The sequence below is a fragment of the Myotis lucifugus genome, unplaced genomic scaffold (genome assembly GCF_000147115.1).
Source record: "Myotis lucifugus unplaced genomic scaffold, Myoluc2.0 scaffold_329, whole genome shotgun sequence".
Taxonomy (NCBI): Eukaryota; Metazoa; Chordata; class Mammalia; order Chiroptera; family Vespertilionidae; genus Myotis; species Myotis lucifugus.
The window spans coordinates 953,684-979,174 of NW_005871377.1; the positions used below are offsets into that span (position 1 = coordinate 953,684).

Sequence of the window (25,491 nt, forward strand, 5' to 3'; positions counted from 1 at the left end):
TGGGTTTTATTCCAGGTCAAGGGCACATAGCTGTGTCCAAGTGCCTGCAGGAGGGAGGCAACCAGTGGATGTGTCTCACTCACATCAGTGTTTCTCTCTCTCTCTCTCTCTCTCTCTCTCTCTCTCTCTCTCTCTCTCTTTCTCTCTCTCTCTCTCTCTCTACCTCACTCCCTTCCACTCTCTGAAAAGCAATGAAAAAAATATCCTCGGGTGAGGATTAACAAAAAAAAAAAAAAAAAAAGGAAGGAAGGTGAGATCAGACTGACTGGGGTAATGGGTTACTGTATAAGAAAGGAGGATAATTGGGGGAAACTCAATTGGGTTGGAAGCTAAGAGTTTGAAACTTTATGATGTAGGAACTGCAAAGCTCTTGAAAAAGTTTGAGCAAAGTGTGGGGAGATTAGTGAGTTGATGGTGCACACAGAGGATTGGTATAAGAGATTAGAAGCAAAAAGAACATTTGGGAGGCTTTTTGCAGTAGAACAGACTAAGTATGAGAAAGTCCTGAATTAGAATTGTGGAGGAAGACATGGAAAAGCAGGAAAAAAATCAAGAATACATAGAGTTCTTGAATGACTTGTGGGAAATGAAAAAGTCACACATTTATTCTGCACTTTGGTAGAGCAGGGATGGGAGGAGGGTGAATATGATATGTCACATGGTGCTCAGAGGCTCACAGAGCCTCTATAGCCAAACCTAACTGCTTTGGATTTTAATTGCAGCTCCTCCACCCCCGCCACCCATGATCCGAAATGGTGCCAGGGATGCTCCCCCTCCCCCACCACCATACCGACACGGGTCAGAACCTCTGAGCCGAGGAAAGCCCCCACCCCCGCCCTCAAGGACGCCAGCTGGGCCACCACCTCCTCCTCCTCCACCCTTGAGGAATGGCCACAGAGATTCTATTACCACTGTTCGATCTTTCTTGGGTGAGTAGCTAGCTGTTTTAGTCTCATAGTTCCTGTGGTGACTTCCTAACTCCTGTAGAATGGGAATGGTCACTTACAGCTGTTCACAGCAGTTCCTCTCCTGACTTTACATCTGACTTCTAGTGCCTGTCCATTGATGTTCCTTTCCTTATGCAAATTCTAAGCATGGGTTGCTTTGGGATAGATTGAAGTAAAATCAGCAGGGTGTCATGCTAACTCTAAAGCCATTCTCTTGCTCCTTAAGGATCATTAGCTGTGGTTACCTTTAAGACAGAGACTTCATCTTCTTCAGGATTATTCAAACAGGAAGTGAGCATTCCTCTAGGAAGGAGAGCTCCTTTCTGGCCCTTTAAAAACAAAATAAACTTTCTTTCCAACTTGGGCCCGGCATGATGGCTCTCACAAAGAAGGGTAGCAAGAAGAGGGGCCCTTCCATCAAAGTCAGTGACCAGAGAATACACCATCAACAGTCACAAGCACATCCATGAAGTGAGTTTCAAGAAACACTCAAAGAAATGCAAAAATTGGCCATGAAGGAGATGGGAACTCCGGATGTACACAGTGACACCAGGCTCAACAAAGCTGTCTGGGCCAAAGGAGTAAGGAATGTCCCATACCATAGTGAGGATGAAGATTCACCAAGCAGTCTCCGTGTATTGGTTACCTACATACCTGTCACCACTTTTAAAAACCTACAGTTAATGTGCATGAGAACTAACTGCTGATTGTTGAAGAAAGTTATAAAACTGCCACACAAAAAACATCCCACTAGGTAGACAATATTTACCTAGTAAACCAAAGCCACTAACTAGCTGTGTTACTTTAAGGACGTTGCTTCACGTCTCTGGGCCTCACTTCCCTTATCTGTGAAATGAGGAGGTTGAGTAAATCAGGAGTGTGTCAGAGTAACTTTTCCAAGGTTATCAATGAATCTTAGGCCCCACCTAAGATACATTTTTTTAACCTACCTCTCTAACTCGTATTTCATCTTGTTAACTTCTTTAATTAGTTATTTATTCTTAAAATCTTTATTGTTGAAAGTATTAAATATGTCCCCCTTAACCCGCATTGACCCCTTCTAGCCCGCCCCTTGCCCCAGGCCTTGTCTGTGTTCACGGGTTACCCAAAGGTATCATTAGACTCCTGGGAAGATCTGTACAATCCCTTTCAGACCTAACACTCTTGTCTACCCTTGCTCTAGTGTATTCTGATTAGGTGGACCAGGGTTTTTGCTTTGAAGATCAAGTCCTTTGGAAGGTCACCAAGCCACACCCATAGAGCATTTGAGCCTTCTTATAGAGGGGCCGTGGGAAGTGGGCACGGGGCCATGAGATGGCTATCCCAACTGTGTTGCAGAACTACATGAGGGTAACCTGGGCCAAAAGGGAATTATCTGGTCAGAACTCTCACTCGTTGTGACAAATATTCCCATTTTAGGTTAATTTCTACCAATTTGTAGATTCAGTTCAGTTGGTATCCCATGGTGATAGTCTCTAAGATGGCTGTGTTAAAGAATTATATTTTTTTCTCCTCCCATTCAAACAGCTGTGCTCCTTTCCTGTTAGATGCCTGGTTTTTGGTGGAAATATTTTTTAAAACCAGGTCAAGCCCTAGCCGGTTTGGCTCAGTGGATAGAGCATCGGCCTGGGGACTGAAGGGGACTGATTCCAGTTAAGGGCACATACCTCGGTTACAGGCTCCTTCCCGGCTGGGCCCGGCAGGAGGCAACCAATCGATGTGTTTCTCTCACATTGATGTTTCTGTTTTTCCCTCTCTCTAAAAATCATTGGAAAAATATCCTCGAGTGAGGATTAACAAAACAAACAAATAAACAAAAACAACCAGGTCAAAGACTAATTCCTTAATGTAAAGAGCCTTTGAGCACATCTTCTGGGCATACAAGGCACATAGAGCAGTGCTATTGCTGTCCTTAGGAACCTGGGTTTAGTGGGCAAGGCAGGCCCTCACGTACATCAGAATGAATGGAGACCAATAAGGGGAGGGTCAGAAGTGGCACGAAGAAGAGTCAGAAGGGTGATATGAATTAATATTCTGTTTCTTTTGTAGATGATTTTGAGTCAAAGTATTCTTTCCATCCAGTAGAAGACTTTCCTGCTCCAGAGGAATATAAACACTTTCAGAGAGTATATCCCAGCAAAACAAACCGAGGTGAGACGAGTAGTCATGAAAGTTTTTTCATAATTGCATAAAAAATAAAATCAGTGTGCTTTTCTTAGAAATTTTCTTAAAATTTGTTTCTCCTCATCTTCATTTTCTTTAAAAACAAAAACAAAACCTAATCCCTCAGTGTTAAAGATTAGCTTATAGAACTTGTCTCTCATTTTAGGAATGTTTGGTTATTCAGGATCTGGTGGGTAGTCTTGTGTATGTGGTTTTTATTGTTAATGTTTTTCAGCTGCCCGTGGAGCCCCACCTCTGCCACCCATTCTCAGGTGAAGCCTGGCTTGGTCCTGTTCCTCAGGAAAAGGATGGACCCTCTCCTCCTCTCAGATGGTCCCTCCCATTCCCCTGAAACCTGCATGAGAACTCCTGACGTGTTTCTCCAGTGCAACCAACCTCTAGACTCCAAGCATCCTCCCAGCTCGCCTCCATCTATGCATCTCGTCTTCTGGACTTGGTGATTGGACTCTATATTGACAGTAGGGTCTCAAACCCTGCGTCCATCCCTCCTCTAGCAATCCCTGCTAACCAGATGAGGAAACAGCTTCCAAGTCGCCTGCTTTCCTCGTGGGGAAAGGTGCCTTGTTGTGATGAATTAACTCATTGTTGGGGCAGGGCGGAGAATGGTACTCCTACCTCCTCCTACCCACTTTGGGGGAAGCGTGGCAGGTATATTTCATCATTTAGGAAGCTGACATGGCTGGCCAGGACTTGGGGGTTGGGGACATTTTTAGTGAAACAAGAAAGGAGTTTGCAGAGAAGTGATCTGTTTTAAAGGTCAAGTTTGGAGAAAGGACAAGGGAGTGGGTCTGCTTTATTTTCAGGGGCATTTTGGTTTTGCTCTTACCCTACCCCATATCCTCACTCCAGGGATAACTTGGATATAAACACTAAATACTAATCAGTTGAACTAAACAGCTAATAAAAAGGGAGGGTAAATAAACTGGCGAGCCTTTTAGCGTTAGTCAGTTTCCCTGCAGCAAAGGGACCAGGAGCCATTTGAGTCCTGGGGCTCCCCACCCCATTCCTCAGGGTGCTGGGCTGAGGGACGCTGTTTCTTCCCACCACCACCCAGGCCCTCAAGAGAAAAGTCACTTTCGTTCATTCCATGTTCACAAACTCCAGAAACTTCTATGAGAGAGAGGAAGATAGGGCTGGGGTCTTGGTCTTATCTAAGACCTTGAGTCCACCTCAGTCTTTTCTGGCTGGTCCTGAAGGGCAGGGGTCCACTCAGTCCTGTCCAGGAACTACAGCCCTTGCTGGGTACGCCACGCTGGCAAAGAGGGGAAGGTGAAGCTTGTAGAGTTCACAGCCCACTCACTGAAAGGACCTTCCTATTCTTTTCTCTCCACCCTTGCCTGTCCAAGACGGAGGGGTGAACAGCAGAGTAGAGAACGGGGAGGAAGCTCATGAGTCAAAGATTCCTCTGTGCCAAGAAACACAAAGACTTTGGTGAGGTGACTCTCAGCCCAGTTATCTTCTTTGGCAGCCACCAATATGTTGTGTCTTCGTCTTCCAGGTCCTAGTTCAAGAACAGCAGAATAGGGCTCCTGGGCTCCACACACAGGTGTTTGGTTTGCTACTGACAAGTGTAGAGGCTACTCAAAGCTTGAAGTAAGAGCAAGGAGGCCCAGGTGACTTTTTGGGATGGTTGGGGAAAGTCTGTTAAAAAATTACATCACAGGCTTGAACTATTTTAGGGACCTTTCCAGCCTATTGGATCATAGACTGAGGATCTGTGCGTGGTGCCGGATGAAACCCAAGTCTTCCCAGTGCTAGAAGAGAGAGGGCTCATCTTGGGTTATTTGTATGGGGTCTGCTATCCTTTATCATCTCCTGGACCATATTGCCTCTTGGGACAAGCAGTGATTAGGTCTGTCCTCACACTTCTCTAACCATTATCATTCTTATTTTCAGACCTGTTAGTAGTTATCTCCCAGCCATGTCCCTGGCATCCCGAAGTGAATAGAGCTGAGAGAGGGGACAAGAGTGGCTACTGCAGCAGCGTTCCAGGGTAGATGCTGATGAGTTACTCAACTTGGACTGTGAAGTCTTCCCATTTATTTTTGAAATGGGAGCTGATGCCTTTTGTATAATGTTATAGAAATGTATTTTTTCCCCTTTCCTCAAACATAGAACATCAAAATAAGTATCACAAGTGAAAGCCAAACCACAGCTTTTCATTGGGGCTGATACCTTCCTCCCCTGTGACCTGCTGCTCATATCCCCAGCATTTGGACTGTGTCACATGGGTATTGATTATTTTCATTTTCTTGGCCTCATGGGAAAAGGCCTCAGTCTAGATCTAGTTAGATGCATTTTCTTCAGCGCATGTTGGTGACACGGTACTTATTTAAATGTCTTTTGCCTTATACATATTTCGTCCCTCTGTTAATAACAGATTTATTATCATGTATATTTACTATTGAAGAATGGGAATGTGATCCTCATAGTTATTGATCTATTTTGTATGTTGTAAAAAGCTTGTAATATAGATTGAAGGTGGGCTGGCTGCAAGAGCACTACAACTTCTCACCTTTTAAATGGCTTTTTATCTGTTTATGGCAATGTTGTCTCTTCCATGGGAGATGGGTGGTCTCATGTTGAGGCTATTGCCCAGTCCCATTAACCCCTTCTCCCCTCCCAGAAGGAGGAGGCATTGCCCAACTAAGCAGGAAGCTGTGTTAAAAGCCCTTGTGTGGGTTTGATTTCATGATGTTTTTCTCTAGGGGGGAAAACTTAATACTATAGTTGTTTCTTACCGCCCTTTCTGGGAAGTAGGGCAGTGGCCTCCAGGTTTTTAAATGAGCTTAGATGCCCTCCTTCCCCCTCTTCTCTGGTCACCAAACCTGGATCAAAGCACTTGGATATTCTAGGTGTGGTTTTCTCTGTCATGGGGATTTCCTCCAGCAGCAGAGCCCTATCATTTTCCCAGCCTGGTTGCACAGAGAGAGGGTCGAGGGCTACCCCACCCAGTGGATGTGAAGCTGCTGTCTCCAGAAATTCATCCCAGTCCTTCCAGCTGGCAAAGGCAGAGAGACTAGCCACTGCCCATTGCACTGGGGGCACCCCCTCACCCCATAGTTTCCCAACTTGAAACCCAGATTTACCTCCAGGGAGAGGTGAGGAAAATTGTAAATAGACTTGCTACAGAGCAACTCAGGTTGGGGTGTGTTTTAATTCTCCTGATCACTTGAAATAATCTGTAGGCTGAGTGCTTATGGGAGTGGGGGAGAAGAGTGGCTCCAGGGTCTGCTGCGGAGCTCTGGGGGTGGAGTGTAGGGCATCTGAGGCCCTTTTGATGGCACTACACTGAGCTGTCTGTCCTTCTGGAAACCCAACCTACAATCAACCACAGATCAAATTCTTCACATTCCAGTTGTAGTTTCTTTCCCTATTAAATCTCAGTCCCTGGCTATGTAGTTAGGGTAGCTTTCCCTAAACTTAGGGAGTGGAAGGCATTACAACTCTGCCTTCAAGACTCATCAAAATGAAACAAAACTACAACCACCTTCAAAACACACACACACAAAAAAAGAATAACTGTTTAACTGAAGGAAGGGTTTGGTTCCATTCGACTCCACGTTCATTGTGCCTTTACTTGTGTTAGATTTCTGTGCTTTCTTCCTCTCTCCCTCTTTGAAGCAATTAAAATCTTCCTTGATAACTGCTGTTTCCTTCTTTCTACTCTTGTTTCTGACATCAGTGGGTTCCCTAATTGTCTTAAATCTCATTTTACTGATGGCAGAGGGGCCAAGCCTACTTTTCTCATATCTATCTTTCGTCATTTCCCAACACTACCAGCATGGAAGTCAGTCAACACTGAATAAAAGACTAGAATGCATGTGTGAAGAGCGTGAGTGTGTATATGTGTGTCGGTTTTCTTTTAAAAAATAATTTATTGTGTGATTTATTTTGGAGTTGTATTCTGATTATAGTGCTCCCTCTCCCAATTAGCATTGATTTTTTTTCCAACCCCCTAAAAAATGTATAATCTGGTCTCAGGTTGGATTCTTCGGTACATTTGTTTCTCCTGGATGCCGTGCGGTTTAATTAAACATTGCTTACAAACAAAACCAAAAACTGAAAACTGTGTACTCTTGTCTGGAATCTCGCCTCCTGTGGTGGCATAGAGAGGGGAGAAAACCTGTGACCGCACGTTCCAGGTTGTGTGGTCATTTGACCCCAGGTCCTCTCGGGAGGTAGGTCCACTGACCTGGGCAGAAGCATCTGCAGCTTCTTAAGAGTTTTCTGTCCTTCCCTCCTGTTACGTTTTGAAAACCACAGTGCTGGGTAGCCATTCTGACTGGGTGATTCTGATAGAGTTGGCCATTATTTATATTTGCCACCTGAAACCTTTTTGCTTATGGTTTCGGGAAACCCAGACACCTCCTGGCCTTGTGTCTTTTCTTTGTGTCCCTTGTGATGCCTTCTGCCTGCGCTGCACGCCAGATTCGCACACTGAGGCGTGGAAGAAAAGGTGGAGGCAGAGCATGTAGATTGTGTGTGTGTCTGTTTTTATGTGGGTGTTGGCTGTTTTTCTTCACTACTTTTTAAGTTGGAATCTAAGCAGGCTTTCTTGAACTTTGACTTTAGGTGTAAAAATTAAACCAGACATTCTCTGCTTACTATGGTCAGCTGACATAATCACCACTAGGACTTATTGAGCTTAACTTGCACTTTCATCACGGGCAAAGGTCTTGAAATTGTTTCCCATACTGATTTCAGAATGGGTGTGTACATGAATCACTCTCACATACTTTAGATATCAAAATCTATGAGGCTCCTTTCATTTTCACCCATACTTGCCAAATTGGTCTCATTCCTGATTATTTGACCCATCATTGTTATTAATATGATGAATAAACTACCTATTTTGATTTGTTACTCTTGTAACTTTCAATAGCTCTGAAATGGAGCTTGCCTAAACGACCCTCAACTTCCTAATGCTATAATCTTTCTCCGTCCTATTGGGATGGTCCTGCTAATGTGTGTGTATGTGTGTGTATGTGTACATGTACTTGTACAACAGGATGCCGGACAGGTCCTTCCAGTGTGATCTGATTCCTTCCCTCATGATACTGTGTATGAATTAGCAGTTGATAAGGGCAGTAGTTTGCCCAGTCTAATGATACTGGGACACCCTGCTCACTGTGAATGTGCCTCTTAAGTTTTCCTGCCCCAACCCAGCCACAAACTGTGACTCACTGTAAAGAAAGCTGCTGGTCTCTGACTTCCTATTACTCTGCAGAGGTGAGAGAACTAAACTGTCAACCTCAGGACCCTAACTGCCCTCGAGGATAACTGGAGGGGAAATACTTCACCTCTGACATCACTGGAGCCCCGTCTGCATTGTTTTTTACATATAATTGAATTTATTCTCCACTTGTAGGTTTAGGTGTGTGAAATTTAAAGGACTATATAGTGTCTATCCACAAAAAATCTTCATGAGGCATGTCCTTTCCATTCAGCAAGCACTTATTGCATACTTTACTCTGTGCCAGGCATCTGTAATATGAAGATGAATAGGACAGGGCCTTTGCCTCCAGGGATCTCAGAATCTAGTAGAAGACTTCAGGACAGCTACCAAGAGAAACCTCTGCAGGCTATTAAAAGGCTTCATGGGCCCGGCCAGAGTGGCTCAGTGGTTGAACTTCGACCTATGAACCAGGAGTTCAGTTAGATTCCTGGTCAGGGCACATGCCTGGATTGTGGGCTCGATCCCCAGTGTGGGGCGTGCAGGAGGCAGCCAATCAATGATTCTCTCTCATCATTGATGTTTCTATCTCTTTCTCCCTCACCCCTTCTCTCTGAAATCAATAAAAATACATATTTTTTTAAAAAGGCTTCATGGTAATTAGCCAGGGAAGGAAGATGGTGAGCAGTATTCCAGGCAGGAAATAGCAAGGACAGAGGCACAGAAGCAAGAAACCGCATGGTGGTGTGTGCAGCATGCTACTGGAATATTGGAATGCCTCAGGTCGGTAAGCTTTTAGAGACCTTTCGATCTGACATCCTGTGATTCTCGGCCTGCTTCTACGGTCGTCATTCACTCCTGCAAGCTTTTTTATAGACCACTGCTATCCTTCCTGGTGTTGTCAAGGCTCCAGTATGCATGTTAAGTACTTATAGCTTCCTCTGCTCCCTCCCTCCCATGTAATGGAGGGAGGCTGTTCACAATTTCTTAAGACTGGTTGGGCACATGTTACCATTTCAGGCTACTAAGGACAATTTTCAGGTGCCCAGTTGTAAAAATAAACATGAGCAGTGAAGGTTGCTTTTTAGGTTCTATTGCCCTATTAAGATATCAAAAATACCATCTGGTCAAAAGCCTCCATTTTATTTTATTTCATTTTAAATAGATTTTTATTAATTTCAGAGAGAAAGAGAAAGGGAGAGAGAGAAAAACATCGATGATGAGAGAATTCTTTGATTGGCTGCCTCCTGCATGCCCCACACTGGGGATCGAGCCAGCAACTCAGGCATGTGCCCTGACCTGGAATCGAACCGTGATCTCCTGGTTCATAGGTCCATGCTCAATCACTGAGCTATGCCAGCTGGGCAAAAAGCCTCCATTTTAGGCCCTAGCTGGTTTGGCTCAGTGGATAGAGCCTCAGCCTGCTGACTGAAGGGTCCCATGTTTAATTCCAGTCAAGGGCACATGCCCGGGGTGCAGGCTCGGCCCCCAGTAGAGGGCATGCAGGAGGCAGCTGATCAGTGATTCTCATCATTGATGTTTCTATCTCTCCCTGTTGCTTCCTCTCTGAAATCAATAAAAAATTACATATATATATATATATATATATATATATATATATATATATTTTAAAGCCTCCATTTTAGGGTAACACTTTTACAGTCATGCTACCTAATCTCTTCACTGTTACAGTTTTCAGCTCCTGGAAAGCCTTCCCGAAACCTGCTTCCTAACCATCTCTCCCTGTTTAGAAGGCCACTGTGGAACCTGCATCTGTCTAATCCTCCCCCATGTTTAATGGTTGAGAGTTTGATTTCCTGTCAGACTTTCCCAGTTCAAATTCCAGCTCTTCCACTTACTAATGTGTGCCCTTGGTGAAATTTACTCAACCCCTTCTATTCCATTTCCTCATTTGTAAAATGGAAATAATGCCAACTTCATGGGGTGCTTGTGAGAATTAATAAGGTGACATAGGTAAAATGCTTGAACTCAGTCCCTGGCATACACTTAAGCACTCAGTATTGGCTCTTATCTACTATATGAACTAACTACAATTAACTGACGATTGTAATATTGCTTTCCTGTTTCTCAGCTTTATTGCTCTATTTTATTTGATATTGAAGGATGAAAGATAAATGCTTACCATCACCTAGAATTGGGTTTTGGCCTTTAACAGAATCTGAGGCATAGCTATGTTATTAGCTTTGGAAGCTGCCCTATAAATTACTGCTCTAATTTATATTTTTCATTAAAAGCTCAGCTTGCCTCTTCTTCTATAGCCATCTTCTCTGGCCCTGAAACCCTAGTGTTTAGCCATAAAAAAATTTTTTTTTAAATGAAGGGGTCATAATTCTCTCCACTCCCTACAAAGTGTTGATTAATGGGATTAATGATAAGAAGGTATACAATATATTCTTACCTTTAACAAAATAAAAGCAAAGGCCTGGCTTTATTTCTCACCTTTGAAATACAAATCAGGGGAATATTATAATGAGGGGTAGTATATTTCGTTATGCATGCGTAGAACTTTACCAAAAAAAAAAAAATTGGTTTGGGTGTCAGGAAATCTGGATCCTAGATCCTTCAACAAGATGCTGTGACCCCTAATTGACCCTATGCACATTTGATTTGTGCCTTGCAGGGTTGAGTAAAGCTCCTAGCATCATATCTGACTCCCAGAACTGTCCCCAAAATGATAGGTATTATATAGTAGCTCACTAAAAATGTAGCCCATTAGGATAACGAAAATGGGTTAAGTGCAGCACTGAGAAGAAGCAACCACATCTTTGTACCTCCCATCGAGAGAAAGGCATAGAAATAGAGTCGCCTGCGGCAAAGACTACATCTCCCGCCGAGCTTTGCGGCGTGTCCAGTTCGCCTTACCCAGCGTCGCTCCCTTCACGTCTTTCCGGCGGAGGTCCCGGATGTAGATGGGCACCCTCCGCTCAGTAGGCGTGGCCTTCAGAGGGCTCCGAGACCTGGGACTCTCTTATTGGTTGTGCATTGGAGGGTGGGCGTTGGCCTAGGAGCGCGGCATTGAGGCGACAGCCAATTAGAAGCCTGTCTGGACTTTGGCGGGAGGCCGGAAAGCTACAACTGTGCACATTTGGCGCGAATGTGTCTGGACTTGGCTGCTGCCGGTTTGTCCTGGAGCTTGAAAGAATCCCTGAAGCCTTGCGCGAGAGAGGAGAGAAGGATCCGGTACTGAGGTGACGCAGCCCTGTGGGGTGGAGAGGAGAGGATGGCCCCGGGGCGCCTGGGGTCAGAGAAGTAGGGGCGCTGAGTGACAAGGCCCGAGGGCGCCGGTGATGCCCGAGGTGAAGTGAGCGGAGCAGAGCCCAGATCGCGGGAGATAGGTCGGGGAAGGGAAGGGAAGGGAGGTGTGCGCTGTCGGAGCAGCCTGGCTGGCAGCTGTGCGTAGGTGATGCAGGGGGAGATGTTCCGGGTGGGGTTGCGAGCTGTGCGGCGTGGAGACTGAGTGCTGAGTGAGGCCTGGGGGTGGCGTGGGGCGAGGCTGGAAGGGGCTGGGGTGAGGGAATTAGGAGTGCGATCGAGACCATCAGGATAAACTTCTCGCATCGCTCAAGCGGGTAAGAACGTGGAGCCAGAGTGCCTGGTTCGCTGTGCCTTCGGGGCCCCTGAGCTCTGTTTTCTCGTCTTCAAGGTCATTTTAATAATAGTACCTTCCTCTGAGGCAGTTGGTTGTGAAACTCAGATGAGGCGATACCTGAACTGCTCCGAACAGCTTCGTACTCAAGTTGGAGACAAGTTTCTGCTCTTATTGCATCGATTGGGGTGGGAAGCAGAGCTGGGCGCTCCAATATCGTGATCATTTACTTAGGCAATAAATGCCGACCGTCGGCATGAATTCCGTGAGGTCTTTCCCTTCGGTGTTACGTGTTGACTGGCTCTCCCGTTCTCTTTTCCGTGCCCAGCTGTGCAGCCATCATGCCTCAGACCCGATCCCAGTCGCAGGCCACCATCGGTTTTCCAAAAAAGAAGCCGTCTCGGACCGTGGACAAAGCTAAAAGCTGCAGTGACACCAAACTGGAGCTGACCAAGGTCCAGGCCATCCCCCGGACTCCCTGTGCAAAAAGCCTGCCCCTCAGCCCCAGGAAACGTCTGGGTAAGCCACCCTTTCCGAGCCCTTTGCGCCCCGCAGCTCTCGACCTCCCTTTACTCAGCAATAAGAATGCCTAGTCCTCGGAGGCCGGCAAGTTCTGTTAAGGCCACTCTATTCACTCTGGGGGTTTTTCAGGACGATGGCTGAGTTCTCGCTGAATTTCAGAGTTAAGATCACTTTCTGCAGTATTTAATAGGCCTGATCTTCTGTGTCTTCATTGAACTCAGTGCTGTTGGTTATTTTAAAGGACCTTGCATGCATAGCCCATGGACACAGACATTAGTGGGGTGAGGGCTAGGGGAGGGGGCTGGGTGGACGTGGGAATGGGGGAGGGGAATGGGGGACATCTGTAATACTGTCAACAATAAAAAATAAACTTTTTAAAACAGTGACCTTGCAGTTAACTGTACTGTATAATATTTTTGAAACTTGCCTTAATGGTGGTGAAATTAAGAGACACGGGTGATGCTCTTTGTTTTAGAAAGGTCGTTGGCAATCCTTTCTTGTTTTAGTTTGTTTTTAATGAGGGGTGGTTGGGTAGTAGTATCCGGAGACATTTTTGGTTGTTGACACTGAGGTGTGCTTCTGGCATAACGGATAAAGACCAGGGATGCTGCTAAATATTCTACCATGAACAGGGGACACGCCCAAGGATTATTTGGTCTAATATATTAGTGGTGCCAACGCTGAGAAACCCTGTTTTAGAACCATCTTAGAATTTCATCCCACTCAAACCCATTTGGTTTCTACCCAACAATAGTGAGACTCAGTGTTGCCATCTGGTGGCCAGTATTTGCTTCTAAATCTAAAATGAAAGGCGTTTTATTTTGGTGGCTTTGGCTGAGGTAGGAATTCACCTCTTTCTGGGGGAGGCAGGGATCTTTGCAAGTCCTTTTACTAATCACTGCCGCGAACGACCATGCTTTGATTTTAATGTGTTTCAGGTGATGACAACCAATGCAACACTCCCTGTTTATCACCCTGTTCTCCACCAAAGCTGGGCAGGAAAGAGAATGGTCCCCCTCACTCACACACCCCGAGGGGACGCAAATTGGTCTTTGACAATCAGCTGCCAGTTAAGTCTCCAGGCAAAAGAAGACAAGCCAGAGTTCACCAGAACAAAATATGTGCCTCCGTTCAAAAAGGTCCAGAGGTCACAACAAGTTCCGAGCAGAGATGTCCACTGGAGAAAGAATCCGCCTGTGTGAGGCTGTTTAAGCAAGAAGGTTCGTTCTCTCACAGCAGCTGTGAGTGCAGCCTTTCAACAAGGCTGGCAAGTCCAGATGAAACCCATTGGGTCTTCTCAGTCGCCTCTGTTGTATCTAATTGTCCTTTCATGTCTGGCACAGGCACTTGCTACCAGCAAGCAAAGCTGGTCCTGAATACAGCTGTCCCAGATCGGCTGCCTGCCAGGGAAAAGGAGATGGATGTCATCAGGAATTTCCTGAGGGAGCACATCTGTGGGAAAAAAGCTGGAAGTCTTTATCTTTCTGGTGCTCCTGGAACTGGAAAAACTGCCTGCTTAAGCCGAATTCTGCAAGACCTCAAGGTGCTTTGAGAGTCTGAATTATGATGCTCTTGCTAAAATGGCACTTCGTTGTTAAGGGTTAAGAAAAAGTAGAAGTCTTAGGTGACATTTCCCCCAAAAAAGACGTTTTCAATTTCATTGTCTGAATCTTTCCAAATGAAAGGAGAGCTTACTCTTTCGTATGCTGTTGACTCCTCAGACACTTCAGGTTCCATCAAATCTTTATCCAAGGCTAAAATTACTCCTATGTTTGCATTTTTCTAGAAGGAGCTGAAAAGTTTTAAAACTATCATGCTGAATTGCATGTCCTTGAGGAGGGCTCAGGCTGTATTCCCAGCAATTGCTCAGGAAATTTGTCAGGAAGGAGTATCCAGGCCAGCTGGGAAGGACATGATGAAGAAACTGGAAAACCATTTTACTGCAGAGAAGGGCCCCATGGTGTAAGTATTGCTCTGCCGCGTGCTGCCCTCTAAAAATCTGCAGGGTCTCTCACCCACAAACTCACATTCTAATCTCTTGAATTTATTGGTTTGTTCATAAAAAGACATCCTATGTAATAAAAGCCTAATATGCTAAGTGTCCAACCGTTTGTTCAACCAGTCACTATGATGCACACTGCCCACCAGGGGGCAGACGCTCCAACTGGTAGGTTAGCTTGCTGCTGGGGTCCAGCCAATAGGGACTGGGTGAGATGGGCCAACACACCCTGGAGCCCTCCCATGGTCCCTCCCTGGCCCCGATCGTGCACCGGCGGGGTCCCTCGGCCTGGCCTGCGCCCTCTCGCAATCCGGGACCCCTCGGGGGGATGTCGGAGAGCCAGTTTCAGCCTGATCTGCACAGGCCAGCCCAAGGGACCCCACCGGTGCACCGGGCCTCTAGTTTCCCTATATTTGCTCTATGAGTGGTAGTTACATAAGCTTAAAGGGAAAGAAGAAAGGAAAATGACACCTAATTTTAAATTGGAAAAATGTTTTTAAACTAAGTGCTTGAAAAACCTATAATGGTACTTTTTCATGATGGTGGAGGGGGGATCATTTGTAACAGTGACTGGAGACAGGACAAATTATGATCTTCAAGCTGATCTCTGCTGTAGGAATGTGACCTAGAGTCAGCCCAGATCAAACAGATCGGAGAGTTAAGAAAGTGAACACGGGTACTAACTGTTTCTCTTTCCATGTAGTGTGTTGGTGTTGGACGAGATGGATCAGCTGGACAGCAAGGGGCAGGATGTATTGTACACACTGTTTGAATGGCCCTGGCTAAACAATTCTCGATTGGTGCTGATTGGTTAGTGCCCATTTGTTACTGTTACATGGTGACTCTAAAGAATTCTTTTTTAATCTCTTTAGTTTATTTATCACCTATTACTTTATTTTAAACCAGCTTTCTTATCAAAATAAGAACATTACTCTAAAATAATAGTAATTTTAATCTAAGGAAGATCAGTTTGTTAAGTCTGAATAGAAATGACATAATACTGCATTTCAGAGACACCCAGTGTTGATTTTTGGAGTATCTGATTCTGCTTATCGGTGAACAATCCTAATATACATCTTACCTAATGAGTTTTGGGCGGGGACAAGGGGGCAGCAAGTGGGAAGCAACAATTGGAATGCTGGATTACAACTAGAAATTTTATTCAGCTTTCAGATGGTTTATTTTTCCTTGTAGGATGATTTGATGGTTAGTGTTATTTATCTCTTCCGCAGGCATTGCTAATACCTTGGATCTCACAGACAGAATTCTGCCGAGGCTTCAAGCTAGAGAAAAATGCAAGCCACAGCTTTTGAACTTCCCACCTTATACCAGAAATCAGATAGCCACTATCTTGCAGGATCGACTTAATCAGGTGAGGGACAAACATTGTACCAAATTGTGTGTTCCTTGGATCACCTGTGTTGGAAAAATCTAACAGTAGCTCTAAATATTTTGTTTGGGTGGCATTACTAACCATGGAGTTCCTATGGGCCATAGGGAGAACATTTTTATAAGAATTTTCACCCATGGCTCCATTTATTGGGTGCCTCCGTGTTAAAATAAAAATAAGAGAGGAATCACTCAAATGCTTCTTCAATTAGACCTTTCAAAATAGGGCCTATGAGAAAACGTTCTCTTTGGGAAATGACCAAATCGGTTTTATTTTAGTTTAGTTTTGCTAATTTAAGGTCTGATTACATTCTTTTTTCCATTTATGGACATATATGCCAGTCTCATAAGTAAATCTCCATTTACTTACGAGCAGAAAAGGCATCTCTTAGACCCTACAGGGTAGCCAATCAAACTTAGACTTCAGTGTGAAAATATTTGTGCCTGGGATCTAAATTACAAAGTGGGGGACTCATAGTTCAAACTGTCACCTTCTGTGTCTTGTCCAAAGGTATCCAGAGATCAGATCGTGGACAGTGCTGCGATTCAGTTCTGTGCCCGAAAAGTCTCTGCTGTTTCTGGAGACGTTCGCAAAGCACTAGATGTTTGCAGGTGAGTTATGGCTCTGTTGGCTGCTTTTATTAAAAAAAAGAAATGCTGTTTAATTGTCTCGTGTAACTCAAGTGAATGTGGCTTAAGAGGCTCCGTTCTGCCACTTTTTTATGCTCCGAAAAGAGGACTTGTTTCTCAGTGGGGAGTTCTGCATTTCCACCGTGTTAATGTCTGAAACATTATCAGTCCATTACCTACAGAGGGAGGAACAAATGAGATGTTGCTGGCACTCCCTGTGGTGATTATAGATTGGTTAATTACATTTGTATTAAAAAAAGACTCCAGTTTACTTTTCCATTAGCTGGTCTCAAGCAGGTTTATTTATGGACCTGAACCATCTTTGCCTTTAGACATTTTTCCCCTCCCTTTGCTTTTTTTGTGTGAGCACCCCTTCCTTCAGTCGGTGGTCCCCACGGTTGTACTCCAGACCTCTCTCCCTTCCCATCCCCCTGTCCCTCCTGCCGGGGAAAGCCTCTGTGCTGACTGATGAAATTTCTTCCTTCCCAGTAGGGGCACTGGGCCCATTAAAATGATACTTGCTGTGCTGGCCTGCTGGTCCGACCTCCCCCTACTGCCATACAGAAGATCCAGGTCTGGCTTCTGGCTTCCTGTGGGCAAAGTAGTTCGGAGAGAGCAGTGGGAGAGTAAGCTCTGCCTACTGCTCCATGGCAGGATCCTGGCTGGATCTGAAAGTTTCCCCTAGTCAGCAAACTGCTTGGGAAAGACCAGCTCCGAGCAATAGTCCTGGAGGCTGGTGCGGTGTAGCCTACACAGATGGCAGTATCGAAAACGGAGGACTGCCCTTTCGGGTCTGGGGTGGATGGGTGGTGCCGGCTGTCTTTAGTCCGCTGCCCACACTGTATTCTCTCTCCTATCCATGACGTTTTCTCCTCATCGAAGATGTGATCATTGGCTCAATGTGTGATGGCCTACTTGGCGTCTCTAAGAGGAAACCGTGTGGTGTTGAAGTTCTCGAATTGCCTGGTCTATGATTTATTTCAGGGCAACGAAGTCTCCTTTAGCTGAGACATAGCCTCGTTTTGTCTGGGGGCTTGAAAATTATAAAACATGTTTTTTGTTAATATGTCTGTTTTCGAGCTTCGTGGTTTGGTGTGGTGTTTGGTTTGGCTCAGCCTAAATTAATTTTAGAAATATTTCTTTATAGGAGAGCTATTGAAATTGTAGAGTCGGATGTCAAAAGCCAGACTATCCTCAAACCACTGTCTGAATGTAAGTAGTTTATCTCCTTCCCATCTTCCTTTGTAATAGAAGCTTAACTTTTTTTTTTTTTTGAAGCTTGCTTCACTTTTCTGAGGAAAGAGCTAGAAAGGTATAATGAACATGGTTAAATCTACACCCGTTTTTATGTGTGTGACTGTGTGTCAGCTTTATTTGTCTTGCCTGCAGTACTAAATTTCGTGCATTACTGGAAATGAGTTATCCACAGTGTTACATAAATGGTTGGGACAGAGTCAATTTTCTTTCCAAGCTCTAGGAATGGAAACTGTAAACAGTAAGGCTGGCTCAGCTTCTCTCTGGGTGCTGAAGTTGCGTGCAGTTTAGGTCTCCGTATAGGTAAAAGCAGAGCCTGGTAAATAAGAGGCAGACAGTGAGAGAATTGAGTTCAACTTGGGATCTCTCAGGCCTTTAAACAAGTCTAGGAGGATGGAGGTATAAAGATGATATTGCTGCAGTAAATGGCAGGCTATTACAAAAATGGAAAAATTAATTTTCCTTTTCCTTAGCGGTGGCAGATATAAAATAGCCATGAACGACATATCTTGGCGGTGTTTAATATCCAGGGTTAATCTTTAGAAGCGGAACACCCTGATTTGATTGTTTCTTCCTTCATTCCTGCACTGGTTGAAAGTTATTAAAATTGTTTCTAGCACTGTAGTTCCGCAGAGAGCACTTGCTATTTTTCATCACCTTGTTGAGAGAAAATTAATAAAAATACTTCAGAAGTAGCCAAACTTAGTGCTTAGTATTGTCCCCCTTTTTTTTCCTCACTACCAAATGTGTCGGCGACCCCTTTTAGCACTGCCGGCACACACGGAGCTAAAATAGGTTATAAGTTCCTGGTGTAAATTGTTAAGACTAATCTAATTCCTTGACCTCTGGTATATGTGATTAGCTCTTAATGCCTCTAGAAAGCTATAGGGAGACTGACTTCAGCTATATACAGGGTGTGGCAAAAATAGGTTTACAGTTGTTCACATGGAAAAATAATACAGCGCTAGCCAAGTGGCTTGGTTGGAACGTTGTTCCAATATGCCAAGGTTGCAGGCTTGATGCCTGGTCAGGGCACATACAAGAAGCAACCAGTACCTGGCCGGTGTGGCTCAGTGGTTGAGTGCTGACCCATGAACCAGGAGGTCCCAGTTCGATTCCTGGTCAGGGCACATGCCTAGGTTGCAGTCCTGATCCCCAGTAGGGGGCATGCAGGAGGCAGCCGATCAATGTTTCTCTCTCATCATTGGTATTTCTATTTCTCTCCCTCTTCTCTGAAATCAACAAAAACATTTAAAAAAGAAAAGAATCAACAAATGAATGCATAAATAAGTGGAACAACAAATTGATGTTTTTCTCTGTCTCCTTTTCCCTCTCCCTTCTCTCTCTAAAAATCAATAAAAAAGATACAATAATTAATAAAAAATATACAAGAATAAGTGCTGTTTTGCGTACTCACAACTGTAAACCTACTTTTGCCCCACCCTATACACTAGTAAGACACTTTCTAATAAGTAACACTACCTGACCTTTTTTGACCCATTGTGGGTTCCCCAGCATTGAAGATGCTCAAACAAAAGCTGGCTAGATGACCACTTGTGGGGATTGTTTTAGAGGGCTCGGCCACGGGGTAAGGGAGCAAAACCAGGCCTCAAAATTCTTTCAGCCTTACGATTCTGCTACTTGATCAGTGATCTCCAGTTTCTCCACTCCTGTCCGTCCTCTGCAACATCCCGTTTGTTGTAATGAAATAGAAGCAAATGGTTGTGGGACAACTGCACATGATCTCGGGAAGTAACTGTAGGCAAAGGTTGTTACAGAGCAAATCCCTCCCGTCTTGCAATTCATGCATCTCCAGACAATGAGGCCATAGTCCCGTGCAGCTTGTTGGCTGTTGCCCAACCTCCGGCCTCTGAGGTGGTGCTATCTGCTAAGATAGCCAATGACCTTTTCTCAAGTGTAGAGATCAGCGTGGGCAAGTGAACCAAACCTCAAAGGTCATTTGTGGAGGCTCTCGGAGACTCACATAGGATTGACTGTACTGCCCACATGTAGCCACTTGTGTGAGTCAACATATTAGGTAATTTTTCCAACTTTTTTCTTAATAACTGGGCATCTTTGCTTCAAGGTTCTGTTTGTCTTTACCTTTGAGATATTAGGAACCCCCAAGCAGGAGACAGTACTTCTTTGTCTGGTCTTTATTCTTTTATGAGGTGGGTTTTTGTCTCTCTGAGGTTAAATTGTGTTCTACAGGGCAAAATAGCTCACCATTCTGCCCAGAAAAAGGGTCAGCCTCCGTTGAAGTTCCCCACGTTCCCCTGGTCTCTTGGTGAGGACAGCACTGTCTCTCATCCTTTCGTGTCCAGTTACAGAGCTGGAACCTCTGCTTTGCCGCGACAGGACTGCACTTGACTTTTCTTCAGCTAAAACTTAGTCTCATCTGTCGCAATACACACAATTTTAAAAATCGAATTAAGCTCGATGTATGTATTTATAGGTAAGTCATCCTCTGAGTCGCTGGTTCCGAAGCGGGTTGGCCTTCGTCACATATCCCAGGTCATTTCGGAAGTCGATGGAGACAGGATGACTTTGATCCAAGAAGGAGCACACGATTCCTTCCCCCTTCAGCAGAAGATCTTGGTCTGCTCTCTGCTGCTCTTGACCAGGCAGTTGAAAACCAGAGAGGTCACTCTGGGGAAGGTTAGTTGGGACTGTCGGCAGATGGAGCTGGGGGAGAGGTGAGAATCTGCTTTGCAGAGCAGATATTTTCCAAAAGGCCTATCACGCTCCAGCTGATAGGAATTAAAAATGGATTTTTTAACAGTAAGAATAAACACCGGAACCATGTCAGAGGCAGCTGACTTTATTTCCCTGGGGTTGTGGTTGAGAATTGACCATTCATCTTCTCCCCTTCCATTTCTGCCTCTCAACGAAATATAGAGCCCTTTCCTGCATGACAGTAGAGGGTTTTGGCAATATCTACAGGGTGCCCGTTCAAGTTCAAGGGTCCTATTGAAATGAGGGAGGACTGGGTACCGAGATAACTTGTTTGCAAACCCAGACTCACATTCTTTCGAAGATTATAAATAGGTTACAAGAGATAGGACTTCTGAACAACATTTGTCCTCCCTTGTTTCCTCCCAGTTATACGAAGCCTACGGTAACGTCTGTCGCAAACAGCAGGTGGCAGCTGCGGACCAGTCAGAGTGCTTGTCACTCTCAGAGCTCTTGGAGGCCAGGGGCATTTTAGAATTAAAGAAAAACAAGGAAACCCGCCTCACAAAGGTACAGCCCGCTGCTTCTTTGTGGCATTCCCTTTAATTGTCCTGTTTTGGAGAACTTGTGTTTTGCTAGAGTAAAGAGTTTAAGATGACCGTAATTAGATACACAATTTGTTTCTTGTTAGGTAGAGTTTAAGATCTGTGAGGATGGGACTGGGGCATGAGGGAGATTTTTTTTGTGTGGGGGCCCTTGCAAAAGCAGCGTTTAACATGCTTGCCTCTTGTGAGCAGGGTTTAACATGGTAGACCTTTATGTACTACAGACTTTGCTTTTGTGAGTTCTCCACTGTGAAAAGCTTTTTTCTCCTTTTTCCAGGTGTCTTTGAAGATTGAAGAGAAGGAAGTAGAGCATGCTCTGAAAGACAGAACTTTAATTGGAAATATCTTAGCTACTGGATTGCCTTAAAATCTTTTATTTTTCATACCACCCACCTGAAAGTATCCAGTGTTATCTAGAACGTTATAAAGTCTTCGTGTTAGTACTTTAATATATTCAGGTCTGAAAACAGTACTCTTTTTACTTGAAAATGATCAATTTTAATTTATAGATTTAAGAATGTTTACACAGAATATAACATCTTTGGGTTTTATTATTTTGGGGGGAGTGTTATTTTTATGCATTAAAAATGAGGGTCTTATTACTTTTATGCATTAAAAATGACCAAGTAGACCCTTTCAAATTATATTTACTACCTTAATAAGCTTGCAAGGATATAGATTTATGTTGTGGAATGTGCGTATATTTACCTCTTTGTTCCCTCAAACATTGGTGTATTTGAAAGAACTTTGGCACTAAAATCAGAAGAATGAAAAAGGGTGATCCAGCAAAATAAGCAAGTCCTCGTGGAGATGTGGAGGACACTTCGTGATCAAAGGATTTCTTTCTTTTTGGAGTTTCCTGTGTTTGCGTTGCAGATACTTCCACATTGTGGCATTTTAAAGACTCACTTGAGTTTCTTAGGCACTCCCCAGGGAGTGGGGGTAGTAAGCAGAATGTAACTCTACAGATTGTGAATATATTTATTTTCAAGTTTCGTTCTTTGTCTTTGTAAGCAATCACATTTCCAGCGAACTCAAGCTTTCGTTGTGGAAATTCCTCCCTAAACTGTCCCAATAGTCTTGTCGCCCTCAGATGAAGCTGCTTGTCTCAAGATGCCTTCGTTTGGGGTTGGATTTTTATTTAAACCTCATTTTTCTAGTCTTGTTATCAGCGGTTCTCAACCTGGGGGTCGAGACCCTTGGGGGTCGAACGACCTTTCACAGGGGTCGCCTAAGACCATCGGAAAACACATAATTACAGTGGTTCTCAACCTTCCTAATGCCGCGACCCTTTAATACAGTTCCTCATGTTGTGGTGACCCCCAACCATAAAATTATTTTCGTTGCTACTTCATAACTAATTTTGCTACTGTTATGAATCGTAATGTAAATATCTGATATGCAGGATGTATTTTCATTGTTACAAATTGAACATAATTAAAGCATAGTGATTAATCACAAAAACAATATGTAATTATAGATGTGTTTTCCGATGGTCTTAGGCGACCCCCAAAGGGGTCGCGACCCACAGGTTGAGAACCGCTGTGTTAGATAAATTAGTTCATATGGTTACTCGAGACTCCTCTTTTCTGGGTTTGTTTTCTGGTGGCATAAAATGGCAATTTGAGATGGGAACACCAGAGGGCACCATTACAGCACTGACTGCCTTGACCGTGCAGGCATGGGGCTGCCGTTTTGAGAAAGGGGGAGACTTAAGTTTGATTCATTTGGGAGATGGCTGTAGTTTTATAACTCGAGCAAATCCTTGGAATGCAAACCATATGTGACATGGATGGTCTGAGAACCAGTGACCAAGTCTGTTCCCTGAGCTCTTCTGCCTCCTGCCTTTCCAGCATGGACTTGAGTTTGGGAACTTGATATGTGTACAAATGATCTGTTGGCCACTGTTTCATTCATGCTGCCCACTGTATCCTTGCAATGTGATCTGGGCTACAGCAGGTGGTACGGGATAGAAGAAGGGCATGCAGAGAGCCCTCTGAAATGAACACCACCCACGGGTGTGTAGCAGGGCACAGTCTATAGACAGGAGTCTGAATGCTCTCACACGCTTGGCGGAGAAGTCATTCCCTCTGAGGGTAATTTGCGAGTGGAGAACGCAGTGTTATATATACCTCGAAGCGTGGAAAGTGTCTGGGGCTATAAGGGTTAACAAGCATAATTGCAAAGATTGTCCGAAGGCTGATGGAAAGCAGAGACTGAATGGGATTGAGAACAGATGCGAGGCTTGATTTAAATTACATTTTATTGGATGCTGCAGCCTTAAGAGACGTGACTGCTTTACAGTTTGTTTCCACACTGTGGGCAGCTGCTGTCTGTTCTGTGTCCACAGTAGGATCCTGCCCAAAAAGGAGTGGCCTCCCCACCTCGTTGTATTTGAGGCTTGGCGCCTTCCCCTTCACTGTAGGGCCTGAGTCAGGAACATGGCTTGACTCGCAGTGGGGCTGCTGTGTATCCTCCATGGCACTGAGCCAGGATTGCATTTGCAGATTCAAAGGGGCCAAATTTCTTTCCCTTCCACCTTCTTTCTCTCCTTTTCCCCTGATGTTTGGAAACAGGGTTTTCTGTGGACTGGTTTGTTGGTTTATTTCCCTTCCGTTCTCCCCCCACTGTCAATTTCTAGGTCACTGCTGCTCTTAAGACTTCAGCAATTGGAACAGGGTTGGTCTGTCAGTGATGCGTGAAGCAGACTTGGAGTCCCCGCGTGGCTTCCGCTGCTCGGTGGGAGCGAGAGCTGATGTACGTGTGTCAGTGAGGTCTTCAGCGCCATTCAGACAGCCAGGGAGCAGGCTGAGAGAAGAAAGAACGTCCTTTTCTTGCGGGGTTTTCTCTGAGCGCTATGGGGAGGAGTGGGATTTGGAGTGGGATGGGATGGGCTTGTGGTGACTGGTGTTTGCCAGGATCATAGGCTGTTTCACATAGTGTAGTAGCAAAGATGCTGACCTACATTCTTCCTCGTGGAGGTGGTCGGGGGGGGGCGGTGTCTATATCCTGGGTTACTTCTTTTCCTTCGAAGAAGCAGATTAAGCTTCCATAGCGTGTTGTTGGGTATTGCCATGGAGAGAACACAGACACAATAAAGTTGGTGTGAGTTTCAACCCCAGAGCTGCCACTGATCTTTCTGGCTCAATGAAGACTTGCCTGTGGCTAGATAACTGGCAAGAGTGTGTGAGGTCCAAGCTCCCCAGAGATCAAAAAAGTTGGCAAAGCTCTCTTCTCTCCCCCCCACCCACCCCCCTGTTGCTCCCTGCCTTTATTAAGTGCCCTTTTAAGATACACCAGTAAGAACTGGGAAGTAGGAATGAGACAGACCTGGAGATTTTTTTTTTTAATCCTCATCTGAGGGTATGTTTTTATTGATTTTTAAAGAGAGAAACATCAACCAGTTGCCTCCCATATGCACCCCAACCGGTGATCAAATCCACAACGTAGGTATGTGCCTTGATGGGGAATCGAGCCCACATTTTTTGGGGTGCTAGATGACACTCCAACCAACTGAGCACCTGGCCAGGGCCAGACTTGCAGATTTTTAAAAATATATGTAGCCCAGCCAATGTGGCTCAGTGGTTGAGCATTGACCCATGAACCAGGAGGTCATGGTTTGATTCCTGGTCGGGGCACAAGCCCGGGTTGCGGGCTCGATCCCCAGTATGGGGCATGTGGGAGGCAGCCAATTGGTGATTCTCATCATTGATGTTTCTATCTCTCCCTCTTCCTCTCTGAAATCAATAAGAAATATATATAAAGTATATATCTGTAAAGAGGTGTCACATTGCCTACTGAGGGAGACCAAAAGAACCAAGCTTGAGGTTTTATTTATATTTGTCTTGTCCCTAGTACTTAGTGCCTGGTACCTGGTAGGTGTTCAATGGACAGATAAATAAACCAAATAAAATGCTTCCTTTTCCTCCATCTTGACAGTTCTAATCTGAAGATAAACGTTGCTAGTGCTTTTACACAGAGGTGGAGCAGGCGCCCCCCTTCCCGCCCCCCCTCCGTAAAAGAAAGGTGCTTCATCTTAAAAAAATAGGTCTTGGCACAGTTGTGCAGGTTTATTGGCCTCACAGATGCGTTCCAATCGCTCCCTCTGATGTGGTGTTTTGCTTGAGGCAATTTCCACGTTGCTCCCAGGATGCCTTGGCTGGGGAGGGAGTCCTCCCTACAGGCTGGGAAGAGGGGTGCCTGTCTGGCTCTTACCTAGTGCCCCTAGACCTTGGCCAGAAGCTGTGCCTCTAGCTGGCAAGGGATCAAGGAAGAGCTCACCTCTGATGTTCCCCTTTTTAACTTTTGGGGAACGTTGTAACCCCAGGTCCCTCCTGAAAAGGTGTCCTCTAGACATTCTCTCTTAAGCTACACAGAGCGGCGGGTCTCCCTCTTCTCAGAAAAGGTGCGATGGATGCGTAGGGGGAGGAGGCGTTCCCTCTGGCCTCCCCTTGATTTTCAACCCCAGCCCCAAGGCACTGGCAGTAGAAACTAATTGGGCGCAA

General features: G+C 45.0%; 2 protein-coding genes across 9 annotated transcripts in view; both read left to right on the forward strand.

Annotated features, from left to right (window-relative positions):
• WIPF2 (WAS/WASL interacting protein family member 2) overlaps positions 1-7,193 on the forward strand; it is a 30,506-nt gene extending 23,313 nt beyond the window's left edge. For all 4 annotated transcript variants that reach the window (XM_023764388.1, XM_006100813.3, XM_014466232.2 and 1 more), the window contains exons 6-8: positions 723-929; positions 2,997-3,098; positions 3,346-7,193. In XM_023764388.1, the coding sequence (XP_023620156.1) occupies positions 723-929; positions 2,997-3,098; positions 3,346-3,386 (350 nt within the window). In that variant the 3' untranslated portion in view covers positions 3,387-7,193. The remainder of the gene's footprint in view (positions 1-722; positions 930-2,996; positions 3,099-3,345) is intronic.
• Positions 7,194-9,071: 1,878 nt separating this feature from the next.
• Positions 9,072-21,982, forward strand: CDC6 (cell division cycle 6). Of its 5 annotated transcripts, none has more exons than XM_023764386.1 (12): positions 9,072-9,090; positions 12,243-12,433; positions 13,375-13,656; positions 13,780-13,979; positions 14,223-14,398; positions 15,139-15,245; positions 15,668-15,807; positions 16,336-16,436; positions 17,602-17,666; positions 20,164-20,366; positions 20,811-20,951; positions 21,264-21,982. In XM_023764386.1, the coding sequence occupies exons 2-12, from the start codon at positions 12,256-12,258 to the stop codon at positions 21,351-21,353; spliced, it is 1,683 nt and encodes a 560-aa protein (XP_023620154.1). In that variant the 5' UTR covers positions 9,072-9,090; positions 12,243-12,255; the 3' UTR covers positions 21,354-21,982. The 5 variants fall into 5 exon arrangements, with proteins under 5 accessions (XP_023620154.1, XP_023620153.1, XP_006100874.1 ...); XM_023764385.1 differs by lacking the exon at positions 9,072-9,090 and adding an exon at positions 11,317-11,508; XM_006100812.3 differs by lacking the exon at positions 9,072-9,090 and adding an exon at positions 11,400-11,516.
• The last annotated feature ends 3,509 nt before the right edge of the window (positions 21,983-25,491 follow it).

What these genes read in the sequence shown, in the direction of transcription:
- CDC6 (XM_023764385.1), top strand. Translation starts at nt 11,423, where the DNA reads ATGTGTCTGGACTTGGCTGCTGCCGGTTTGTCCTGGAGCTTGAAAGAA. An exon ending in GAATTCTGCAAGACCTCAAG is followed by an intron (nt 13,980 to 14,222) that starts GTGCTTTGAGAG and finishes GCATTTTTCTAG; the next exon opens with AAGGAGCTGAAAAGTTTTAA. An exon ending in AAAGCACTAGATGTTTGCAG is followed by an intron (nt 16,437 to 17,601) that starts GTGAGTTATGGC and finishes ATTTCTTTATAG; the next exon opens with GAGAGCTATTGAAATTGTAG.